This window comes from Ostrinia nubilalis, chromosome 28, assembly GCF_963855985.1.
Source record: "Ostrinia nubilalis chromosome 28, ilOstNubi1.1, whole genome shotgun sequence".
NCBI classification, from domain to species: domain Eukaryota; kingdom Metazoa; phylum Arthropoda; class Insecta; order Lepidoptera; family Crambidae; genus Ostrinia; species Ostrinia nubilalis.
Window position 1 is genome coordinate 765,946 of NC_087115.1, and position 20,487 is coordinate 786,432.

The 20,487-nt window shown below is 41.3% G+C and overlaps 2 protein-coding genes and 1 non-coding gene across 3 annotated transcripts in view; 2 read left to right on the forward strand and 1 right to left on the reverse strand.

Moving 5' to 3' along the window:
* LOC135085165 (uncharacterized) overlaps positions 1-20,487 on the forward strand; it is a 27,486-nt gene continuing 6,999 nt past the window's right edge. The window contains exons 1-12 of the mRNA XM_063979921.1: positions 1-120; positions 226-342; positions 1,577-1,799; positions 2,220-2,303; positions 9,243-9,363; positions 10,851-10,977; positions 12,096-12,251; positions 14,926-15,083; positions 17,848-17,998; positions 18,506-18,594; positions 19,135-19,241; positions 19,712-19,831. Of these exons, the coding sequence (XP_063835991.1) occupies positions 106-120; positions 226-342; positions 1,577-1,799; positions 2,220-2,303; positions 9,243-9,363; positions 10,851-10,977; positions 12,096-12,251; positions 14,926-15,083; positions 17,848-17,998; positions 18,506-18,594; positions 19,135-19,241; positions 19,712-19,831 (1,468 nt within the window). The 5' untranslated portion in view covers positions 1-105. The remainder of the gene's footprint in view (positions 121-225; positions 343-1,576; positions 1,800-2,219; positions 2,304-9,242; positions 9,364-10,850; positions 10,978-12,095; positions 12,252-14,925; positions 15,084-17,847; positions 17,999-18,505; positions 18,595-19,134; positions 19,242-19,711; positions 19,832-20,487) is intronic.
* LOC135085137 (uncharacterized) lies at positions 2,880-8,069 on the reverse strand. Its single transcript, XM_063979892.1, has 5 exons — positions 8,047-8,069; positions 5,652-5,872; positions 4,695-4,945; positions 3,936-4,129; positions 2,880-2,973 (listed from the first exon to the last, which is right to left on the reverse strand). Exons 1-5 carry the CDS (start codon positions 8,067-8,069, stop codon positions 2,880-2,882), a joined length of 783 nt encoding a protein of 260 aa, XP_063835962.1.
* On the forward strand, positions 16,324-16,397 carry Trnai-aau (transfer RNA isoleucine (anticodon AAU)). Its single transcript has one exon. It is a non-coding gene; the product is annotated as a tRNA-Ile (tRNA).

The following is a 20,487-nucleotide window of genomic DNA, read 5'->3' on the forward strand; positions in this document are numbered from 1 at the left end:
ATTAAATATCCGGAATCGGCCGAAAAAACACAAATTTTTGAGAAAATCTAATTTTCTGCAGTTAATAATACTTAAAATGAATTGAATTTCCAAAATAACATTAAAATGGCAGCTACAGTCGTAAGATGTCTTTCCTTTTTCGTTGAAAATAAAAGTTTTTTCTGAATTTTAATTTTTCTCACCCACCTTCAACCAGTCTCAATAATTGTTTTTTACTATTTACAGACGGAAGATGAAGAGTTCTTGTCTTCGCACGAGATCTTGAGAGAAAATCTAAAAAGAAGAACCAGAAGAAGAAAAGTTCAAACTTATGCAGAACCAAAATGCGGGGAATGCGGCAAGGTACTGTACTCGTGCTGAATTTGCTTTTAAATAACTGTTCGTAGTTTTCCAACTGTTTTCATGATACAAGAAGAAAATAAGTTATGAAAAGTTTGTTTTGTACAACCCGGTCGGGTTAACTGCGCACCTGGCAGCCGTGACGTCACATCGTGCTCTGGTAAGGGGGCGTCCATTAATTACGTGAGACTTTTAGGGGAGGGAGGGGTCGAGGGGGTCCAGAAAAACCTCACTTAATCTCACGTGGGGGATATCACGTAATTTTTTTCCACAACAATCAGAGTAAATCCTCCATCTGCATTTGTGAACACAGGCCCAGTTTTTAGATCCGCAGTTTGCTACCAATGCTTAAATATTAACAAAATGTAAACTAATAGTTAAAAATTGTACTAAAAGTAAAAAAACTGGTCCTAAATTGTTTTGTTTTATCATTTCAGTTAATTTTTTTACGCAGGTCAGGTTTTTTTTATAAAATCTAATATTTTCGAAGCATGGATCAACTCATTTACATTGCAAATAGGCATTATGGAAATCTCACGTGAGATCAGGGCGTCTGGCAAAATCTCATGAAATCTCACCAAGCGGTTGAAAAATAGCCAAAATTGTCTCACGTAGTTAATGGACGCCCCCAAGGACGGGGCGTACGCGGGAGGTGTGGGCGAGTGCAAAGAAAAGTCGCATTCGAGCGAAGTGTGCAGTTAACTCGATCGGTTTTGGGTAGGGTTGTGTTCCTCCAGTGAAGAGATATCAATACACAAAACTCATTTATTTTTGCAAGTAGGCTCTTAAAAAACACTTTTACACGTCCCAGTATTAACCCCATCACTGCGTCGGGACTAAAATGGGCCAGTGCTGAAAAGAAGCAGCGAAAGAAACTCAGTCACTATTGTCACTTCCTTTAAATTAGCCGGCTAATCTTAAGTTTATGTTCATACCTATCTTTAGCCGTAACATACATACTATTGCCTAGTACACATCCTACTAATATTATAAATGCTAAAGTTTGTATGGATGTCTGGATGTTAACATGTTTGTTACTCTTTCACGCAAAAACTACTGAACGGATTTTGATGAAACTTTACAGTATTATTGTTTATAATCCAGAATAACATATAGGCTATAATTTATGACGATCTGTGACAAATTAAATTTCATGCGGGTGAAGCCGCGGGCAAAAGCTAGTGTTCACATAAATATACTTAGATATGCTCTTCAATAGACATTCATTCTTTCTCAGGTCCTCGCAGACAAAGCAAGTCTAGCCCACCATATCAAAACGCACAACACGGCAGACCCGTACCAGTGCAAGAAGTGTCCGTACAAAGGCAAGACCCAGAAGTACCTTACGAGACACAACAACCGAGTGCACGGAGGCAAACAGAAGAATTACAGTTGTAAATACTGCGGGAAACTGTTTCTATTCAAGTCTGGCTTGGTGACCCATGAGAGAGTTCATACAGGTAATTTTTTGAATTATTTTTTTATTAAATTGAAAGAAAGAAATTAGGATGATGACTCTGTAATGAAATAGAAATTCTTTAAGTCCGTCAAACAGTGATAAAAAATATTGGACTCATGTTTTTTCTTAATTGAATAATTACAGTAGGAGTTGAAACATCGTGTGATGTCACTTCTAAAAAAATGTCATCTAACCTATTAATTGAATAATGAAAAAAAAACTTTGGGTAATCTTCAAAATAGGTTGAGCCTGCAATTTTATGCATTTTTTCCATGTAAAAAAAAGTAAAATAGATAGAACAACTTTTTTGTTCACACAGGAAAAGAAAATAAAATACAAATGGTACAAAAAAAGCGCTCTTGTATCTTTAAAGCGATCCGGTATATCCTGCTGAAACCTTAAGTTTGTTTCTTTCTTTCAGGTGAAAAACCCAACGTTTGTGACGTCTGCGGGAAAGGATTCAACTCTCCGTACTCGCTTTCAACGCACAGATTCATACACTCTGGTAAGTCCTTTTTATATTTAGTTTTATGGCATCACAAAACTGCAAAACAAGATTGCTGTTTTATAAAGTTTCGTAAAAGTAAAGATTAACTATAGCTAAAATAAAGTTTCGTGGATAGCTAGTTCGAACCCCATGGTCTGCTGGACTATTGTGGTGAACTCACTCCTCTCACACAAGCATTATTATTTGTAGATCTTGTAGTAGTTTTTTTTCCAGTTGTTAAATACAAAAAAAAATGTATTTAGGTCTTTTCATAAGTGAAAACTTCATAGTGAGTAATTAAAATTTGTTTTGATGATAAACCATTAGAAAAGCGATTTTACCTAAGAGAAGAAAATGGACACATTGATTAAAGGGACTCTTCCCAACGCTCGTTCCCACCGCTGCAACTGCTGTGTAGCCAGGATCTACAGCTTGACCGCCAATAACCCAACCAATGAAGGTCAAGTTTGTCCCGGGGGAAAGTTAAACTGTCATTGGACCCGCAACGAAATTAATCAGAACATAGGAAGAGACGATCATTAGCAAAATTATTTTTATTAAAGTTTTATCCTAATTCTTTAATGCGAAATAATACTAGTAGACAATAATCCTAGCCATATACTTGGCGAGCGACTTCTCTTCTGTGCAATTGGAAGGCTCCACGCATCGCCCAGAGTGTTCCACGAACCTGAAAAATAATTAGGACTTAAAATAAAATTGTTGAAAAACTAGGTGGACCGACGATCTGGTAAAGGTCGCGGGAAGAGCCTGGATGCGGGCAGCGCAGGACCGTTCATTGTGGAAAACCTTGGGGGAGGCCTTTGTCCAGCAGTGGACGTCATTTGGCTGAAACGATGACGAAAAACAAATACATGTTTATAGTGTAGCCTTATTTAAAAGCTGCCACGACATGCGCATAGATTGCGCGGAAGCGTAGTATCGATCAAAGTCTAAAAAAACTCGAGAATTTAAGAATTTAATTCAAGCCAGGAATCCAGCATATCAACTGCATGCCTTAGATAATAGTGACTAAAGGTAGAAGTAAATTGACAAACATTCGCACTCAGGTGCTTACAAACGGGATTATTCCTACCACTCATTCCCACCGCTGCAACTCCTGTGTAGCCAGGATCTACTAGCTTGACCGCCGATAACGGAAATATAAAAATGCAGTTCCATTTCTTTTCAAAAGGAAGGAAGGAAGGAATGGTTTCTGAGTACTTTCCCTCCAGGTGGCATTACAAAATTCCACCCTATATACTTGTCAGGGTGGAAAACTTCGACACCGCGATGCAGGATTGTAGGCGCGGCGCCTTAGTAAGTAGGTGTCAGCGCCATCTGTTGGTGTTGACTGTCACTAGACTTTAGTGGCGCGTCGTAGATGTCGCCACAGTACGATCTATAGTCTGGTCTGCGAGCACGTAGAAATTTGTCCAATGACCCCAAGCTACCCATCCTTATCGCTCGCGCGTAATTATATTGCTGTCGCGACTGTGCGACGCGCGCCCGCAGTGAGTGTGCGAGCGCGACAGCAACATAATTACGCGCCATTGGACAAAATTCTACGTGCTCACAGACCGGGCTTTAGTAAACGGTCGTGGGAAACAAGATCGTTTGGCTGAAATGAAGGAACGAAGGAAATCACCATACCCTCTCTTACAAAAGCAGCCAGCCAAATGTGCGCTCAGACAGTGCGAGTTTGCCAGCTTGACAGTAGGCAGGCCCTCGTCGTGTCCCTGCTCTCTGTTCTCTATGGCTATCTTCAAGTAGTTCAGGATCTTTTTTATGTCGAAGATCCCGTTTCGGAGATCCATGTTCGAGCCCAGGATCTTTTGGAGGAGTATCTGTAACAAGGGTGACACATTTTTGTTAAGGCAATAGAGTGTAGCGTGTGACGTCCACCCACAAGGTGGACCGACGACCTCATAAAGGTAGCAAAAAGGTGCTGGACGCAGGCTGCTACCAACCACGCGATATTGGAATCATTGGGGGAAGCTATACCCACCTCTCGTTCTCACCGCTGCAACTCCTGTGCAGCCAGTTGGTATTTTAGATCTACAGCTTACCGCCAATAAAATACCAACTTTGCCATCAGGCTAAGTTTATCCCGGGGGAAAGTTAAACTGTCATTAGACCTGTAACGAAATTAATCAAAAGAACAAATAAGGAGTTACCTAATCCAAATATTTTAAAATACCTCTTCCGAATATTTAACAACGAGCGGGTTATAAAATGTGACGGCTTCCAGTCAGACAGCCAATCCGGTGGCTGTCGTTCGCTTCTGACGCTCTTAGAAATGTGGCCGTAGCGCGCGACAGCCACTGGTGGCTGTGGTCGGTGGCCTATTTGCGCCGACACTTAGCTATGATCTATACCATAGCACTAAAACACATAGACGATTATACTAACCCTAGTCATGTCATTGTCAAACTTGATCTTCGTCGTGTATTTATTCAGAACGTTCGTCAGTCCATTTAAAAAGTCCATCTCTACGTTTGACTTCCGCGTACATTTGCCCAATATCCGCTTCAGCATGTTTGGTTTGATCGCAGCCTTTTTCAGAAGCGTAGAGCATTTATTGTCTGTGGTGTCCGCCATTTTGTCTACTTCCTTTTGGATGTCGGTGAAGAAGTTCTTATGGTGTAACAGTTTATTGAAGTCTGCAACAAATAATTTAGTTCAGAGCCTAGCTCTCTAGCTACCTTATTCACGTAACAAAACTTCAACGACAACAAATCGCTGAGTTGCGATCCTATCGAGTAATCGTTCTATCGAATTGACCCTTGTGAATACGGATTTAGAACTGTTTTTCAATGGGACGACTTCTAAACGTTAGCGAGATCTTGACTGTCAAAATACGTGAATCAGGCCACTGTAAAAGAAAACGGGACTCATCCCACCACTGCCACCTTGTATAGCCAGCCATATTCCTTTTATGTTCTTCTGATTAATTTCGTGCGGGTCCAATGACAGTTTAACTTTCCCCCGGGACAAACTTGGCCTTCACTGGTTGGGTTTTTTATTGACCGTCAAGCTGTAGATTCTGGCTACACAGGAGTTGCAGCGAGAGGCTGGAATAGTCCCGTAAGCCTATTCTGACTTGAAAATGACTTTTCATGACAGATCTGCTATGCACCAATTTTTGGTCTCGGTCGCGCGGGGTGCGGAGAGTTTGATCCGAGCAATCCGAGCGTCATTATTGTAGTGTGCGTGTGCACTCATGGATGATTTAGCGTGTACCGATAACACTCAAACATTAGCGGAAGAATGGTGGGGCGCGTCTTCGTGAATGAAACGATCACCTAAAACACCTGGTGTTTTAGGTTAGGCACCGTTGTCGGCCATTTTGTTAATGCACTCTCTTACCTTTAAATGCCTCTTCAATCGAATACTTATTGTTCCTCCTCACAAAGTTGAAGGTTCGTCTCTTAACCTCGTTCTTCTGCACCTTGACCTCGTTCGACGAGGTGTTATAGCTCAGTTTGAGCTCGGCCTCGATGGAGCTGAGGATCTGTCTCGAGGAGCTCAGATCGTCTCTGATGATGACGTCCTCGGCCAGCAGGCTGCGGTAGTCTAGCATTTTCAATCTGGAAGTAAAATCTCATAAAACTCTTTTGTTCACAAGTAGGCTTTTAAAAAGCACTCTTACACGTCCCAGTATTAACCCTACCACTGCTTCGGGACAATAAATGGGCCAGTGCTGAGAAGAAGCAGCGCAAGAAACTCGGTCACTGTCAGTTAAACATGACACTCATTATCACTACTCCGTCATCATTATTTCAGTCACAGGACGTCCACTGCTGAACATAGGCCTCCCCCAAAGATTTCCATATTGCCCGATTGGTAGCGGCCTGCATCCAGCGCCTTCGCGCTACCTTTATGAGGTCCACCTTCTGGGTAGACGTCCTACGCTTTGTTTTCCGATACGCGGCCTCCACTCCAGAACCTTGCTGCCCCATCGGCCGTCAGTTCTGCGTACTATGTGCCCTGCCCATTGCCACACTTCAGCTTGCTAATCCGACGGGCTATGTCAGGGACTTGATCACTACTATCGGAGGCAAATGGAAGATTTATTTTCGCAATCGCACATTTACAGTTCATATTGACCATCTATACTTACTCGACGCAAAGACTCGTGGCAGGCGGGGCCATAAGTAATTTTTGAAACAAAGATGCGCACTCGCCTATATTCTTATTATTAATTATTACGTTTTAAACAACGCTATGCTTGACTCTGTATAACACCCATAAGAGAGCAAGAGAAAACGTGATATGCACTGTTTTATTATTTCACCGTCTGCCACGAATCTTTGCGCCGAGTTTAGTTGAGGTCGGGGGAAGCTCGTGAATGTGTTGTTGGGAAAATCCTTGAGATCTTTGGTTTAAAACGAACCTTTCTATGGCATATAGTACATTATGGCAGTTCACAGGGCAGGAGACCCCTAATGCTGTCCATGGCATGGCGTTTGCGTCCTCACAGAACACTCTTCCATCTGAAACAGATGAGAAAGAATATATCAGTGTCTCATTCTCTCGACACACTTCTGCAATGTCTAGGGTACTTATCCCACCTCTCGTTCCCACCATTGCAAGTCCTGTTTATCCAGGATCTACGGTTAAGCCTCCAATAAAAATAATATTCCCACCTCCCATTCCCGCCACTGGAACTTCTGTATATCCAGGATCTACAATGAAAGAAGAAGTCCCAGGGATACGGACTATTCCCACCTCTCGTTCCCAGCACTTCTTGTCGTGTCGACAACAAACCTACACAGTGTCAGCCCAAAACTCTGCTACAAGAGTTGCGTTGTCACTTTGTCAGTAGCGTTCATTAAATTTTCTGCGTGCAGTTGTTTGGGCACGCAGGGCACGACATCATGTGCTTCATCGACTGGGGTTCCCAGCATTGCAAGTCCTGTTTATCCAGGATCCACAGCTTGTCCTTCATGGAAACCTAACCAGTGAAGGTTGAGTGGTCCTTCCCATTCTTCCTGTGTATGTCGTAAAAGGCAACCAAGGCCCAACAGACGGTGAAACGCAACTGCAACGAAACTGCAACTGCTAGTTACTTTTGAGTTGCATCTAAGTTTCTGTCATAGCGTCCGTTGAGAGACCACACATGACGCGACCAGTTTGAAACTTTCAGTTTCATTCATAAGAATCATCAAAGAAAGAAAGAAAGATACATTTATTACAATGGACATCACACAAATACAGGCAATTACATAGACATGACAGTGGCACATAATAATGGAACAAGAAAAAAAGTAAAAACAAGAGTAAACTGAGCAGTGCCACCCATCCACCAACAAGATGCCCACTGCAACGGGACCCCACTCAGCATATGCCGTGGCCCACGGTGACGAAGGCCACGGCGCTGGTTTTCAGTGTGCCCCATGCCGAGTGAGGGTCACGGACCATTGGTAAAATAAATAAAATAGTAAGCTGCATAATATTTCAGACATATACGTACATTATACATCAGAAAGTTGCAGTTTCGTTGCAGTTGCGTTTCACCGTCTGTTCTGGGACTAAGAGCCAAATACGTGAACATCAGGCCTCCCTAACCTGTCTGGCCATCGTGGGGAGTGTAGGCCAAGTCCTCCATTTGACTCTAGTAGGTTAGAGGGTCGTGCTCCTGCTCATCATCATCATCATTTCAGCCACAGGACGTCCACTTGTCAACATAGGCCTTTTTTTACCCAGGAAAATGACCCGTCGGGGGACGGCAGGTTATGTGGGGCTCGAACCCACTACAAACCTGGGGTGTTCCCTCTGCCGCATAGTGGTCGGCGCAACCAGAAACGACCAAGGCGCCTTCCGCGGACCCAACACGCCCCCACTTAATGAGGGGCCGACAGGATTAGCCGGGACCACGAGGCCAATCCCGTCCGACGGCGGTGGTAGCCTGTGCGTGCAATGCAGGAGGAGGCGCCACCACCAAGGGCAGGAAGAAGCGAACGGTCATACAACCGCCTTCTAACTCCCCTCCTCCGTCTGCGAAACGGGGGTGCAGAGGGGTCGTCCTCGCGTTCCCGCTCCGCCGCGTTCAATATAGGCCTCCCCCAATGACTTCCACATCGCCCGCTTGGTAGCGTCCTGCATCCAGCGCCTTCCTGCTACCTTTATGAGGTCGTGCTCCTGCAGTGCCGACTTAATGACCTGATGATGACATTTGAAACCTTTTTACCTGCTAAAGTAAATCGAACCACGATCACAGACCAAAGTATAAACATTTCTCTCGATTTCTGTACCATTTCACTATCAGCCCTTTATGAAACTATGAAAGTAAATGAGCCTTGAATAATTACGCAATTTTGTGTTGATTGCCATCATAAAGATTGTTTATGTATTATGCAGTCGAGAGCACATGAAACCATACATTTTTCTTGCAAAATAGTCTGTATTTCAAAGAGATAAAACTCCATTTAGTTTAATGTGCTGTCATCTGTACTTGATTTTGTAATAGAATGAAAGAATTAATATTGAAGTTAAATAAAACAAGTTATGACTACTATCTTCAAAAACTTGTATAAAAAATCATAAAAATCGTATGTTTTTTTCCTGGATCTCAAACTCTTGACTCTATTACCTTTCATCATCTAAATCGGTTTAGTAGTTTAAGCGTGAAAGAATAACAAACATCCATCCATGGTCACAAACTGTCACACTTATTAATTGGAATTAGGCTAGGATATACGACGACCTCATAAAGGTAGCAGCTACCAACTGGTCATTGTGGAAATCATTAGGGGATAGGCTGGGGCATAGGTGGCTGAAATGACGATGATGAGGAGAGGATAGGTAACGCAGTAGGATAGAATATATCTTTTTTATGCATAACAAGGCAGGTATTTTACTGCAATCGCACCTGGCGTTAAGTTAGATGCAGTCTAGGAAACCATATCAAGGAATATCTAACGAATATTTGAAGATATTTTTTGTATTTTTTGACAGATGAGAAACCGTTCAAGTGTGTGTTCTGCGACTACGCCTGCCGGGACAGTTCTACGCTACGAAAGCACCAAGAGAGGCACATGGGCATCAAGAAGTACCCTTGCGATATGTGTAACAAGAGGTGAGTCATCATCAGCTCATTCACACTCCACTTAATAAATAATAATAATAATAAATATCCTTGGACATTTTACACTGCGCTTCTAGTCCCAAACTAAGCAAAGCTTGTACTATGGGTACTAGACAACGGATATAAACATACTTAAATACTTTTTTTTTGTAAATACATACATTTTATACATAGAAAACACCCAGTCCAATACAAACAAATATGTTCATGCACACAAATGTTTATATTGTGCGGGAATCGAACCCGCAACCTCCGGAATAGGAGTCCGTTTCGAACCACTACACCAAACGGCCGACTATCTAGACTTCTTCTTCTTCTTCTTGTCGTGTCGACAACAAACCTTTACAGTGTCAGCCCAGAACTCCGCTAGAAGAGTGGCGTTATCAGTAGCCTTCATTAAATCTTCCTGCGTGCAGTTGTTTGGGCACGCAGGGCACGACATCATGTGCTTCGTCGACTGGGGAACACAACCACACTTGCACTCCAAGTTCGAGCCATCCAAGTATCTCCACTGCTTAAGCACGACATTCTTTAATCTACCTGAGACACCATCAAGTTCTTCAGGCCATCACCTACTATAGTCTGGTCTGTGAGCACGTAGAATTTTGTCCAATGACCCCAGCCCCAAGCTACCCATCCTTATCGCTCGCGCGTAATTATATTGCTGTCGCGACTGTGCGACGGGCGCCCGCAGTAAGTGTGCGAGCGCGACAGCAACATAATTACGCGCGAGCGATAAGGATGGGTAGCTTGGGGTCATTGGACAAAATTCTACGTACTCACAGACCGGGCTTTAACTACCGTAGAATGGTGAACTGTGGAATTTAAATATACCACAATAAAGAAGCTAAGTGCTTGATGATGATAAGATGTGATGTGCGTAAGACCAAGGTCCAATTTACCTACACCATATTGGTTTTTCTATTATAATATACTTGTCATGGTAGAAAATATCGACACCGCGATGCAGGATTGTAGGCGCGGTGGACTATGCCGTAGTAAGGTAGGTGTCAGCGCCATCTGTTGGTTAATGACTGTAGTGGCGTATCGATAGATGTCGCCACAGCGTCATCAGGCCATCAGCACGTCCCTCTCTAATCTACCTGAGGCATCATCAGGTCATCCAGTCTCCACTGTAAAAGCACGACCCTATAATTTACCAGAGGCAAATGGAGGATTTGGCATACACTACCCACGCTATGGCTTTATGACTTTAGCTTTTACAAAAGACGTCTAATGCAGGGCCAAGGCCTTCCCCAAGGATTTCCATACCTCTTACCGGATGACATGGCATAGGCAGGCCTACCACTAGGTGGACCGACGATATTGTGAAGGTTGCGGGAAGCACCTAGATACGGGCAGGGCTGGACCGGGCGTTTTGGATCCTTGGGGGACCCATAGCACAAGCTTTGCTTAGTTTGGAACCAGATGGAACCGTGTAAAATGCCCGCGGATGTTTATGTTTTGTTTGTCCACAGATTCTATTCAAAGTATCACCTCACCGCTCATATGAAGGAGAATCATATAGCGCCAGAAGACCGGAATCACGCTTGCGACAAGTGTGAAGCTACCTTCAAAAACAAGCGAGGGCTGCTGACGCATAAGGTATGTATATGTCACCGTAAAATTGTGAATTCCGTCAGATTATAATCTGACGTAGTTAAATTACAATCTAACCTAACCTAACCCTCTCTTAGTTTACAACAGCGGTTCCCAAACCTATTTGGTCTACTGCCCACTTTGAGAATAAGTTATTTTTAGCGCCCCCTTTTTTGTAGTCAATAGTCGAGCTCAGTCGGTGTCTAAGAGTCCTCCTAGTAGATGACGCCTCCCAATCCTCTACACAACGTCCCGATTTTTTTTCTGGGTCTCTTACCGCCCCCCTTTAAGCCTGCAGCGCCCACAAGGGGGCGTTATCGCCCACTTTGGGAAAGACTGGTTTACAATTTGACATTTCATCCACTCGGACGCGCCCCACCATTCTCCCGCGAATGTTTGAGTGTTATCGGTACACGCTAAATGCTCCATGAGTGCACACGCACACTACAGTAATGCCTTACGGCTTGCTCGGACCACACTCCCCGCACCCCGCGCGACCGGGACCACACATGGGGCGCGGCCGAGTGGATGAAACGATCTATAAGTAGTATATTCGTTAAGCTAGCACCCATAACACAAGATGGCCATGGCGTTGTGTTGTGTGAAATTGTCCAAAGATTTATTTAATATAGCGACTTCGTACGCGTGGACCTCGTTTTACCTCTGTTAGATATCATGTTGATAGATAGCGTTTCACGGCTTCCCCCGCATGAATATTTACCAATGTCAAAAATAGTAGTTTGTCCAGCGCTGTAGTTTTTAACCAATGACGATAGATGGCGCTTTTTAGACACGTCTTATTTATTTATTGAAATTGATTTGTCACATATCGTCATAAATTATAGCCTATATGTTAATCTGGATTATAAACAATAATACTGTAAAGTTTCAACAAAATCCGTTCAGTAGTTTTTGCGTGAAAGAGTAACAAACATCCAGACATCCACACAAACTTTCGCATTTATAATATTATATAATATAATATTATAGTAGGATAGTAGGATATCCGTTAAGCTAGCACCCATAACACAAGCATATTTAACTAATTTAGTTGCTTACTTTGGGGCTTGATAGCGCTTTGTGAAATTGTCCAAAGATTTATTTATTTATCCTTTTCTCCCTAGAACCTCGTCCACGAGCAGACCAAAGCGTGCATATGCAACGTGTGCGGTGTTCGCATACCCAACAAGTACAACCTGAGCTCGCATATGCGGACGCATATCAACGTGCGCCCGTACAAGTGTGCCTACGACGGGTGTAAAGCCAGCTTTAAGGATAAGGTGAGTTTTTTCCTATTAATACAGGGTGTGGTTTTATAAAACAACGATCATCTCAATGGTGGTAGTATACACGACGCTGATGCCAAAAAAACACCTCAAATTTTCATGGAAAATCTATGAAATAAGGAAATTATGGTATTTTTACGCTCGATTACGGTCACTCGATATCAGACGGTCTCATTTACTCGGTGGTGTAGCGGGGCACGCGGGGGTGGTGCGGGCGGTAACAAGCGCCGTCTCGAAAGTTTAGGATACGTTTGAACAAGTTTTTATTAATATGTATAGTAATAGCTTTTTTGTAATTATTTAACACCAGGTGCGATTGCGGTCAAATACGTGCCTTGTTGTATTTAAAAAAAAATACTTTCATGTATACTATCACCCGTAAGTCGGGCGTTGCTGTTCAAAACTACACTCTGTATAATAAGCGTGCATATGCAACGTCTGCGGGGTTCGCATACCCAACAAGTACAACCTGAGCTCGCATATGCGCACGCATATCAACGTGCGCCCGTACAAGTGCGCCTACGACGGGTGTAAGGCCAGCTTTAAAGATAAGGTGAGATTTTTCCTACTAATACAGGGTGTGGTTTTATAAAACAACGATCATCTCAAGGGTGGTAGTATACACGACGCTGATGCTCAAAAAAACCTTAAATTTTCATGGAAAATGCATGAAATCAGGAAATTATGGTATTTTTACGAGGGCCAGCTGCTATGGGTCACTCGATATCAGACGGTCTCATTTACTCGGTGGTGTAGCGGGGCACGCGGGGTTGGTGCGGGCGGTAACAAGCGCCGTCTCGAAAGTTTAGGATACGTTTGAACAAGTTTTTATTAATACATATTAGTAATAGCTTTTTTGTAATTATTTAACACCAGGTGCGATTGCGGTCAAACCTGCCTTGTTGTATTAAAAAAAAAACTTTCATGTATACTATCACCCGTAAGTCGGGCGTTGCTGTTCAAAACTACACTCTGTATAATAAGCGTGCATATGCAACGTCTGCGGGGTTCGCATACCCAACAAGTACAACCTGAGCTCGCATATGCGGACGCATATAAACGTGCGCCCCTACAAGTGCGCCTACGACGGGTGTAAGGCCAGCTTTAAGGATAAGGTGAGGTTTTTCCTACTAACATAATAACGGGACTATTTATTTATTTATATTAGGAAGACCAGGGTTTACATAATTGATTATTTTACAATTAATAACACTTGATAACCACTTATAGGTCCTCAGAGATAGAACTATTCCCACCTCTCGTTCCCACCTGCAACTCCTGTGTAGCCAGGATCTACAGCTTGACCGCCAATAACCCAACCAGCGAAGGCCAAGTTTGTCCCGGTGGAAAGTTAAACTAGCATGCTTTTATATACCATATCATACTTTTACCTACATTTGCAAAATTATTTAAAGTTCTAATTTTATTTTATGGATGGATAAATGCCTAATTTTATTGTTTACAAATCACATATACCTCTATGAGGTAGCAATGTAACATTCATCTCCGCGAGTTTACATCGAAAACAAAACACGCACGATGGCCCATCCACAGGATACTATTCGACAAGGCCTCACATACGAGCAAACATTGACTCACGCACGCGTATTCTTGTGTATGATGGAAGAAAATAAAGAAAATGGTGTACTAAATACTGTGCAGTATTTAACTGCCTAAATAATAATAAAAACACAGAATGTACTATTTTAAATTGCCTCAAGACACTGAGAGGTAAATAAGTAGTTAATATTATTCATGATAATTCATGCTAAATCATGTATTTCCTCCGCCATTTTCCGCAGTTTGGCACCTCACGTCACATCATTTTACCGAAGTCAGCCCTATAGCTTCGGCGCAGTGCCGATCACTGACGTTTGTCAACAAAATGGTGCTTGACTCTTGAGACAGGCTAAATTACACCATATTGTTAATGACATTGAGCATACATTTTTTTAAATACCTTCGCGAAGTAAAACTTCTGTACGTAGTAGGTACTTATTATTATTCTGTGCTACTACCCTTTATTGTTGGAACTTCTGTATCATTCCGAAGTGAATAAATGAATATGAATTAAAATTAATTGTGTGCGGTAGTTGTTATAAATAGAGATTGCCAATCCTTTAGGCTCGGTTTTACCAATGCGGGTAGGATAATTATTATGTAAGTTTTTACGAGATCGAATCAGAAATGAGGAGATCCGTAAACGAACTAAAGTCGCTGACATAGCCCGACGGATTAGCAAGCTGAAGTGGCAATGGGCAGGGCACATAGTACGCAGAACTGACGGCCGATGGTAGCAAGATTCTGGAGGCCACGTACCGGAAAGCGCAGCGTTAGATGTCCACCCACAAGATAGACCGACGACCTCATAAGGGTACTAGGAAGGCGCTGGCCAATCGGTCAATCTGCAAATCATTGGAGGAGAGATACAAATATCAATATCTCTCCCATCCGCTTTGGTGGAAATCGCACATAATAATGAGCTATCGTTCGTTCGTTTCAGCCAAATGACGTCCACTGCTGAACATAGGCCTCCCCCAATGATTTCCACAATATCCAGTTGGTGGCGGCCTGCATCCAGCGCCTTCCTGCTACCTTTATGAGGTCGTCGGTCCACCTTGTGTGTGTATAACATGCCTTAGCGTAACTCTTGTAAAAACTGTTACAGGGAACTCTGAAGAAACATTCGGTAATTCACTTACCGCCTCAGTGGGTATGTGGATATTGTGGCAGAGGCTTCAGTAGACGGGTGCGACTGGTGAGACACATCAAGCTGCATGAAAAGCCTGGGGCAAAGACCGAAGCTTGCCAGTATTGTGGGGTGAGGTAAGAAAAGACAGGACTCTTGCTTGTTGAATTAGGAACTGCACACATTACCAGGCCTGTTCATCTCCGCGAGTTTACATCGAAAACAAAACACGCACGATGGCCCACCTACAGGATACTATTCGACAAGGCCTCACATACGAGCGAACATTGACTCACGCACGCGTATTCTTGTGTATGATGGAAAAAAAAACGGTGTACTCAATACTGTGCAGTATTTAACTGCCTAAATAATAATAAAAACATAGAATGTACTTTTTTTAAGTTGCCTGAAGACACTGAGAGGTAAATAAGTGGTTAATATTATTTATGCTTAATCATGTATTTCCTCCACCATTTTCTGCAGTTTGAAACTAATTGAAGAGATTAATATCCGTATTCATAAACGAAGCAGCGCTCTCTGAAAAACATCAATCTTTTAAACTGCGTTCGCCTGCCAAGCGTGGGGATTATGGCAAAACCCTCCACTATAGTGGAGGAGGCTCATAGTCCAGCAGTGGACTGTAAAGGGCTACATCATTAACATGTAAAACATTACTATGAGGTCTCACAGTGCGCGTGGACGCACAGGGTGACACACGAACCAATCACAGAGCTCTATTCAACGATGTGCGTTCGATTTGCTGCTTCACTTAAGAAAGTATACAGGGTGTTAGGTAAGTGGGTATATGAGCCGACATACACTAGCCCATGATAACATGGGCATATAAATGGTATGATGAAGTCAGAAATTTGATATCATCATTTTATTTTTTTAAATTTTCAAACAAAAAAAAATTTATAAAATCCGATTTGTATGAAAATTAAAATAATTAAAATGAAGATATAAATTTTCTGACTTCACTATACCATTTATATGACCATTTTAACATGGGCTAGTGTCGGCTCATATACCCATTTACCTAACACCCTGTATATTGTGAATACGGATATACTTTCGAATATTTTTTAACACATGGGTGGCCTAAAATATTGTCTTAATTAATTTGTTTTTACAATAAGGTGATTGTGCCTAAAATGTGTGCTAATATTTTCTATAAAACACAAAACATTTTTTGGTTGTTAAAAGTGATTTTTCTTTAGTGAATAATACATTTGTAATGTAAGATAGCTCTCCGAGTCTCTAAAGTCTAAAGCGTGCTAGTGTTTACAAAATGTTGTTATTTCTCTACGCATGCGCTTCCAACTGACAGCAGAAGTGTCAAAGGAAGCGTTCGCTATTTTCGTCACTCTGGCATCTGGCCCATTAGCTCAGTTGGTTAGAGCGTCGTGCTAATAACGCGAAGGTCGCGGGTTCGATCCCCTCATGGGCCACTCTAGTTTTTTTATTTTGATTTCTAATTTTATATTTTATTTTGTTAATTTTTTTTTAAATCTGTTTTTTTTTTCAAAAATATTTGAAAATGGTAATCAATTTTTTTCTTCGTATTCAAATATTTGCATTGAAGTGGTGTTTGCGATTACATTTTAAAATATTTTACTTGTGCCCCGAAATGTTAAAGAGACTTCTACGGATTTTTTTGTACCAATATCGTACTAAAATTATAAGTAAAAAAAAAAAAAAGTAAAAAGTATTTTATTTGCCAACAAAAGAATTACAGTTTGTTTGTCTAGCGGCTGCTGCACTAAGCTGTGCTTGTGTCGCGGCAGCCTTAAGTAACACAGGTTAACAATGTTGATAAAATATAGTGAGGACACACGGTACATGGCAATTAACAGTTATTAAACTCTTTAAGATAACTAGAATAATATTTTTTTTTTTACTTAGACTAAACAAAACTAAACAAAAAGTAACTGAGGTAGTGGGTGTAATGTGTGTGTGTGTGTGTGTGTATGTGTGTGTGTGTGTGTATGTTGTGCGTGGTAATGTGTGCGTGATGTACTGTGATGTTATGTAGTGTGTTTAAGGCTATTTATATGGAGGCTCAGCGCGGTTGAAGGTGTGTAGGTAACGTGTCTTGTTATAGTGGAGACTAAATGACCTGTGATGACGCCGTCTTTAACGTATACAAAATACGTCATCGTTTATCAGTATTACGATAGCATTATGTTTTATTTATTTATTTCATCACCGCCTCCCTATTTTATTTCAAACAGAGAGTTGGTTGAAATATCTTCTCTTCTTGGGTTATCTAGAAGATATCGCTTCCTAGTGATAAGATTATATAAATTGTGCCGTTTTGATTTTGTATCTACTATTTATGTTTTGTGTGGTGATATGTGTACAATATTATAATTTCTATCAATAGAATCTAATTTCCTCCGGCAGTGGAGACTATAATATTATTGTAACGTGCGTTAAAAAAAAAAATCAAAATTTTAGTTCTTGAAAGTTTCCGCTAGGGGCGCTGTCCAATCCGTCATACATTTAATGACATCACCGTTACCGTTACCGTTTCAGCCAAATGACGTCCACTGCTGGACAAAGGCCTCCTCCAAGGTTTTCCACAATGCACGGTCCTGCGCTGCCCGCATCCAGGCTCTTCCCGCACTAGCAGGCACTAGTGACGACGTTTGATGTAAACTCACACTACGCCCCTTTTCGGGACTATTCCCACCTCTCGTTCCCACCACTGCAACTCCTGTGTAGCCAGGATCTACAGCTTGACCGCCACAAAAACCCAACCAATGAAGGTCAAGTTTGTCCCGGGGGAAAGTTAAACTGTCATTGGACCCGCAACGAAATTAATCAGAAGAACATAGGAGGAGTTCGAAATTAAGGTTCACTACGCCCCTTGTTGATAATAATCACTTTTGTCCACAGATTCCTCACCAAGAACTACCTGACCAAGCACATCCGCACCAAACACGCGAAGGACAGACAGAAGTATATTTGCGATATGTGCGACTTCGTGACGCACAACAAGCCGAGTATAGTGATGCATATCAAGTACGGACATAACTATGATAATAAGGTGAGGATTTTTTTGTATAGGGTAAATCCGCCTGTTTGCGTCCACTCGCATTCAAAAAGCTGATAACTTTTTAAAAAATCGTGAAAATTAGTATAAAATGATTCAAAAATATTTGCTACTTGTATGTGTATTTGGAGTGTTACATTTTACATAACATTTGTATTTTACATATTTGAGAGCGCATTTTTTTTATTTATTATTACATTATTTAGCCATTACATCATTGATTTAAATACAACACAACACACAAATTCACTCAATACACCACAAACACACTAAATAAGGATGTATGTTAATACTGTTGGAAGAGCGGTAACCTCCTACTACAGGTATTCTTATACTTAAAAGAATGGTTACCAAAATACTTTGTGAATCAACTTTATTTATAAAATAAAACATTTTCGTTTTCATTTCATTTTCATAAATAGTGTCTTAAATCCTCTTGAGGTTTGTCTAGACACTATTGTTCTCTATACAAATAAAAATAAACATTTATTTGTTCCACAGACTGAATGCAAAATATGTGGCAAAATATACAAAAGCAAGACTTTCCTGAAACTACACTACAAGAATACACACAACGTGTCTATGAAAACGTAAGTATACTCGTGCTGTAAATGATTTATTCAATATTCAATAACTAACTTTCCGCCCGTAGCTTCGCCCGCGTGGCATTTTGTCTGTCACGGAATAACTTTATCGCGCGCGTCCCTATTTCAAAAACCGGGATATAAACTATCCTATGCCCGGGACTCGAAACTATCTCCCTGCCAAATTTAATCAAAATCGGTTCAGTGGTTTAGGCGTGAAAGCAAGACAGACAGAGAGAGTTACTTTCGCATTTATAATATTGGTATAGATAGGCAGAAAAGTTCTTCAGTGTCGACCACGAAACGGAAAACGAAAAGTTTCCACTGGGTGGACCGACGATCTGGTGAAGGTCGCAGGACAGGAAGCGCCTAATTGCGAGAAGGCCTTTGTCCTAAGATGGCATTAGTTTGAAACGATTGGCACTTCTCCGTAGTTCTTTGGAAATTGATTTTACACTTGAAAAATTCACTATCTCTTGTAGGATATTCAAGTTTGTTCTATTACATACTGATTTCATACTTCACATATTGATTTGATTTTTTCAGCAAATTGAAGACCCTGCCCAATATACAGATAAAAGAAGAGCCGATGGATCCCGTTCCTGATTTGGAGATAGATTTGCTGGACATTGAAAAAGAGGAACCATTCACAGGTTTGAATGATTATAGGATCTTCTAACTACATGATAAATATACTCTGTACCAACTTGTAACATACTAACTTTTGCCAGCTATTTTAAGGCTTATGTCACTTATTTATTACTAGCTTTTGCCCGCGAATTCGTCCGCGAGAAATTTTAGGATAAAAATATCCTATTTGCTTTCCTGGGACTTATGCCCGTTTTCACCATCAATCCCAAATTTTTAAGTGACCCCTATGAAAACAAAATTCCTGTTATGTGTTACCATAGGGGTCACTTAAAAATTTGGGATTGATGATAAAAACGGGTATTAATCTATCTCTATGCCAAATTTCATAAAAATTGATTCAGTGGCTTAGTGGTGAAAGCGTGATATACAGACTTACTTTTGCATTTAAAGTATTAATAGGTCTGTCAGTTAGACAAATTGTAAAATAAAGAAAAGGAAAGGGAAGATAATAAAGATTTTTTTTAAATTATAGGTTACGACGCAGAATACACCGATAGCATGTCAGCGTTCGACAAGGAAGAGAACGAACGGCGTTTGCGTGTACTGTTCAAGAAGATGATACACGATCCGGATTTAGAAGAACACGATGATGGTAAGTGACCATACAAGTAATTTTATTTTTAGTTTTAATTTTAATGTGTTGTGCCAAATAAACAATTATTTATTTATTTTTTATTATTTATTATAATGGACTCTTGCCCGTTTTCAACATCAATCCCTATTTTTTAAGTGACCCCTATGGTAATACATCAGGAATTTTGTTTTCATAGGGGTCACTTAAAAATTAGGGATTGATGGTGAAAACGGGCATCTGTCTCTGTAATAGGGTCTGATGGTAGTTAATTGTATGATAGATGCAAGAAAATATAATTTATAGAGAAAAACAACCGCACCGCCTCTGTGGTCTAGTGGTAAGACCACCTGCTTCAGACGCAGAGGTCCCGGGTTCGATTCCCAGTGGGGGCAGATTTTTCTGTTCGGTTTGGTTGGTGGTAGGGCTTGTTCTAAGTCCGCCTGGCTAGCTACCACCATCTTACCTAAGTCTGTCGCCATAACAACAATGTTAACAGCATTGTTGTGTTCCGGCAGTTAAAGGTAAGATAGCCAGTTCCTCCGTGGTTGAGGATTCCGGGTGAAGCTCGGTTCCACCTTCGGCCTGATCGTCACTTACCATCAGGTGAGATACAAGCCAAGAGCTTCCTCGTTGTGGATAAAAAAAAACAAACAGTAAAACAACATTGAAAAAAA